This window comes from Vollenhovia emeryi, unplaced genomic scaffold (genome assembly GCF_000949405.1).
Source record: "Vollenhovia emeryi isolate VEMERY1.0 unplaced genomic scaffold, V.emery_V1.0 DF944123.1, whole genome shotgun sequence".
Classification (NCBI taxonomy): Eukaryota; Metazoa; Arthropoda; class Insecta; order Hymenoptera; family Formicidae; genus Vollenhovia; species Vollenhovia emeryi.
Window position 1 is genome coordinate 1 of NW_011962243.1, and position 2,685 is coordinate 2,685.

The 2,685-nt window shown below is 32.8% G+C and overlaps 1 protein-coding gene across 1 annotated transcript; it reads right to left on the reverse strand.

Moving 5' to 3' along the window:
• Nucleotides 1-68: 68 nt before the first annotated feature.
• On the reverse strand, nt 69-2,643 carry LOC105564097. The gene has a single exon (XM_012016217.1). The coding sequence runs from the start codon at nt 1,589-1,591 to the stop codon at nt 848-850; it is 744 nt and encodes a 247-aa protein (XP_011871607.1). The 5' UTR covers nt 1,592-2,643; the 3' UTR covers nt 69-847.
• Between the last annotated feature and the right edge of the window lie 42 nt (nt 2,644-2,685).

The window sequence follows — 2,685 nt, forward strand, 5'->3', positions numbered from 1 at the left end:
GGGCTAATACGGCGATTTTTAAAATTTCGTATCTCGATAACTATTCGTCCAAGCGCAAAATAGTACAGGACTTTTCTGTTTGTCTTAGTCCCCTGTACCTTCCCATGACCGGAAATCAATATGTTGCGTAGCACTCTGTATTTAAGTACATTATTGTATTGTTGCATGCATAGCCATAGTTTTACTATTATATACTTTCTTCGGTAAACGGCCTCTGGAATTCCCTATTCGAAGTCGAAATCGAATAAAGCGTGTCATTATTTTAAGTTTTATATTGTGACAGGTTTTTAAAGTTTCGCATGCAATATCCTTCATTTTTTCCTGAAAAAAATTAACTAAATCATATTTATTCGTATCAAAATTCGTTTGTAGATATGGTAAGTATTGCCTGATAATTATTTCCATTTGATAAAAGTACTCAAATGTTGTGTTATTAGCGAAAAAAAGCGTATTACGTCGAAAAGATTTCAACTGCACAAACTTTGCAAATTTTAAACCCGGTTTATATGTCAGAGATCCAGTAGAACTTAAACATAATTCACAAGAAATATTATTATTCGAAATACGGGAGAGAATATACCCGGCAATGTTATACAATACGTTCATTTCAATGACCCCTATGTGTATTTCTTTCGTTGACAAATCAGGAACAGATGGTAACTGTTTTTTCCTTTCTTTTGTCTTAGACCTACTCAAAAAATCACCAGTAATAATTCTATCATCTTCTTCATAGCTAGAATTATGTACTGGTTTTAAATATTTTGATATGGCGATAATTTTCAAATTTTGCTTAAATTGTACAGAATTTGGACTGGGTTGTTTAGCTCTGATACAAGAAAATATATTTTCAACACAATCTGACGTTAACCGGCCTGCTAGTACATATATGTAGATAGCCTTTTTCATTGATTAAATAAGTCGACAATTCAATTATGGACTTGGTAGTGATAATGACTCCACGTTGCACAGGTTTGAATTGCATAGAATTTCCAACTGTCATTTCTTGAAAAAGTTCTATAATCGATTTTAAAAATGCAATTGATTCTTCAAATTTCTTTTCGGAAAATTCATCTCCTGATGTCTTCCCTAGTGCAATGTTTGGAGTACGTGAAGTCACCAACGTGAACCATTTTGAAACGACTTCAATAAAAAAGGCTGTCGTACAGAACGCTTGCTTGGAATTTTGAGTCGCCAGAAATTGTAGGCTAGCACTAACGTTACGAGATAAAAAATTTTTGGCTTTATTAAATTTCATTTTATTGAAAGTGCCACTCGAAAAATCGTCTACTTTTATATTCAGCACTAGTTTTAACTGTAAATTTTCTTGAAATTCAGTAAGTTCTCTTACATGCAAACACTCAACGACAGAAGATGACAAATTATTATCATTAATGATTTTCGCAGGCAAAGTAATAATTTTGTTATTAATCATACAAAATTTTAGATTCTTCAAAAGATGACCAGGATCAGCAATAAACCAAAGCTTACGATTATTATCAATAGGATGCGTAACTGAGTTCATTACTGTCGAATAACGTCCAGCAAAATCAACAAAAAATTTACGCCACATCGCTAAATTATTCGGCCCCATGTCGTTTGTAATATTGTGTATGTAAAGTCCGATAGATTCACCTTTTTTAATAATTTCAAGTGCGATAGGTTGTAACAATGCTCCATCATAGCTGTCAGGTGTTAAATAAAACGCAACATTTTGTTTCTAGCGTGAAAAGATACCAGCAAGCACAAAAATCAAACCATGCGTAGCTTCAACTTTTTCTCCTACATGCATGAAGAAACACAAGCAAAAACGAATTATATACACAAAATAGGAAACAATGTAGTATTATATGCATTTATGAGTGCAAGATTTAGTAGTTTTCGGGATCTGTTACAAAAAAATCAATAATACCAAATGCTAACCAAATACATATGAACTTGTTATCAAACCACATACCATTACGCGTGCAAAACGATGCAGTTCCATAATACGACTGTGTGGATGGATCAAATTTTTAGCCTGGAGCAATAGACATTTCATCTAATACAAGTGAACAGTCTTTTTCTCTAACGTCTTTAAATTGAGCAACTTTATCTTTTAGTAATTTAAAAATGTCGTCACAAATTCCCTCCTGAAATTGAATTTTTTCCACTTTCCTTCGAAGTGTACGTTCGCATGGCAGAGGCAGGTTTTCTTTCAGTAATTCCTGATAGCCAGTAGAACCACAGGAAAATTTCAATCGAAGTGCCTTTTTTATGGTATCATTAGACCACATATGGCCGCGAGAGGATCGACGCATGAGTGCTTCTATTTGATCATCATTAAAAATTTGTTTCAGTGCTAATTTTAATCTCACATAATTTTGGTCCTTTGAATTGTTTTTTATTTGTGTCAACCTCTTAATATGCTTTTTTAACATATTTTTAGATCGGTTACTTTTCAAGATAATTTTTTGGGCCAAATCAAGTTTTCTGTTGACTTCTTCCAGCTGTTTCTTTAATCGTTCAACCTCATTCAGTTCTTCGTTGCATATTTCTTTTGAATGAGTAGGACTAGAGGGATCTACAAGATAATATAAGAAATATAAGTAATTATAAATAATAATGAATAATCCGTATGGTCGAAACATTGGAATCTAATAAATAAAACCATCTGCCAGCCTAACGTCGTTTAACAATTCTTTCTAC